At 40.5% G+C, this 1634-nt stretch overlaps 1 protein-coding gene across 1 annotated transcript; it reads left to right on the top strand.

Annotated features, from left to right (window-relative positions):
* Positions 1–232: 232 nt before the first annotated feature.
* On the top strand, positions 233–1245 carry LOC139187757 (receptor-like protein Cf-9). The gene is made up of 2 exons (XM_070804338.1): positions 233–304; positions 679–1245. The coding sequence occupies exons 1-2, from the start codon at positions 233–235 to the stop codon at positions 1243–1245; spliced, it is 639 nt and encodes a 212-aa protein (XP_070660439.1).
* Positions 1246–1634: the final 389 nt, after the last annotated feature.

Genomic DNA, 1634 nt, shown 5'->3' with positions numbered 1-1634 from the left:
GTTCAAAGGTGAACATAATAATTATTACATGCAAACGATGAATTGACTTCAAGTCTTCAATAAGCGTTGTGATGAGTCACATATGCAAACGACGACTTGACTTCAAGTCTTTAAGTGATGATGATCACCTAATTTTATCTGCTCAAAGTATATTATGTTCACATTCTTTAAGATCATACGAGCGTACAAATAAAACTAAACGATCGAGTTTGCAAATTATTACATGCAAACGATGAATGACTTCAAGTCTTCAAGTGATGGGGATGCGCTGATTTTATCAAACGATGACTTGACTTCAGCTGAGGTTACCTATTAGATACGCAAAGCTTCCCTAAAGAAGAAGAATCTTGAAAACAAACGTTTCCTGGCCATGTAAAGAAGAAGAATCATGACTAAGAATTCATGACTTCCAAGTCTTCAATTGATCGAGACATCAATTCACCACCCACTCATCGATCGACTCATGCTTTTTTATTTATTTATGCTTTGCATGAGTTGTGTCTATAAAAGAAGTTAACTTCTCCACTCTTAATTATCCGAGAGTCATAAAACAATATTTCCTATAACCATAAAAAACACACTGCCATGAAAATGGAATCTTGGTTGTCCAAGTTTACCTGTTTCCATTGTCTTCTTTTTCTATTACTCAATGCTACTCATTGTTTTTCATTTGTGCAGACACAGACACAAACACTTTGCCACACTGACGAGCACTCCTTCTTGTTACAATTCAAGGAAAGCTTTACGATAGACAAGTCAGCGTCTTCATCTCCTTTTGCTTATCCGAAGGTTGCATCTTGGGCTCAAGAAGGAGATCAGAATCAGAGTAACTGTTGTTCGTGGGATGGTGTTGAGTGCCATGCGGAGTCTGGTCGTGTCATTGGCCTTGACCTCAAGAGCAGTTGTCTCTATGGTTCTATCAATTCCAACAGCACCCTTTTCCGACTTGTTCACTTGCAAATGCTTGACCTCTCAGATAACAACTTCAATTCCTCTGAAATACCATCGAGATTGGGCCATGACCTTTCCAGTCTATCCTATCTCAACCTTTCATGGTCTGCATTTTCTGGCCAAATTCCATCTGAAATTTCAAAGCTATCCAAACTGTCCACCCTTGTTCTGTCTTACAATAATGGTTTGGAGCTTAGGAAGTCCAATATGAGAATCCTAGTCCAAAACTTGACCAGCATAAAACAACTTCATTTTAGTGATGTGGGCATCCATGATCACGTCGAATCCTTATGAAAATGAATCTAGAACAAAATCGCGCTAAAGCTAGGGCGTCACCCGTAAGTGGCGCGCTGTGTGGCCCGAGCACAGTGATAAGTGAGCAAGGGTCGCTGTATCTCCATCGGCACCCGGATGCAGTGTTAAATGAGCAAGGGGGCCATAGAAACTTCTTTTCGAACGACTCCACTCAAAGTTGTTTGGGAGCATATGCTCCTATCAACTTTACCCGGGACACACAAAAGAAGTACTTTGATCCTATTAGACGGGGGAGGGTGAAGAAGCTAGGACAGAAGGGTAGAGTTCAAGAGAGCAAAATGCGTTTAGGAACGTGGAATATAGGAACCTTAACGGGAAAATCTATGGAAGTAGTGGAAGTTATGGTGAGGAGAAGGATAAATATTATG

This window comes from Malus domestica, chromosome 09 (assembly GCF_042453785.1).
Source record: "Malus domestica chromosome 09, GDT2T_hap1".
Lineage (NCBI taxonomy): Eukaryota > Viridiplantae > Streptophyta > Magnoliopsida > Rosales > Rosaceae > Malus > Malus domestica.
This window is presented reverse-complemented; position numbering and strand designations above follow the sequence as displayed.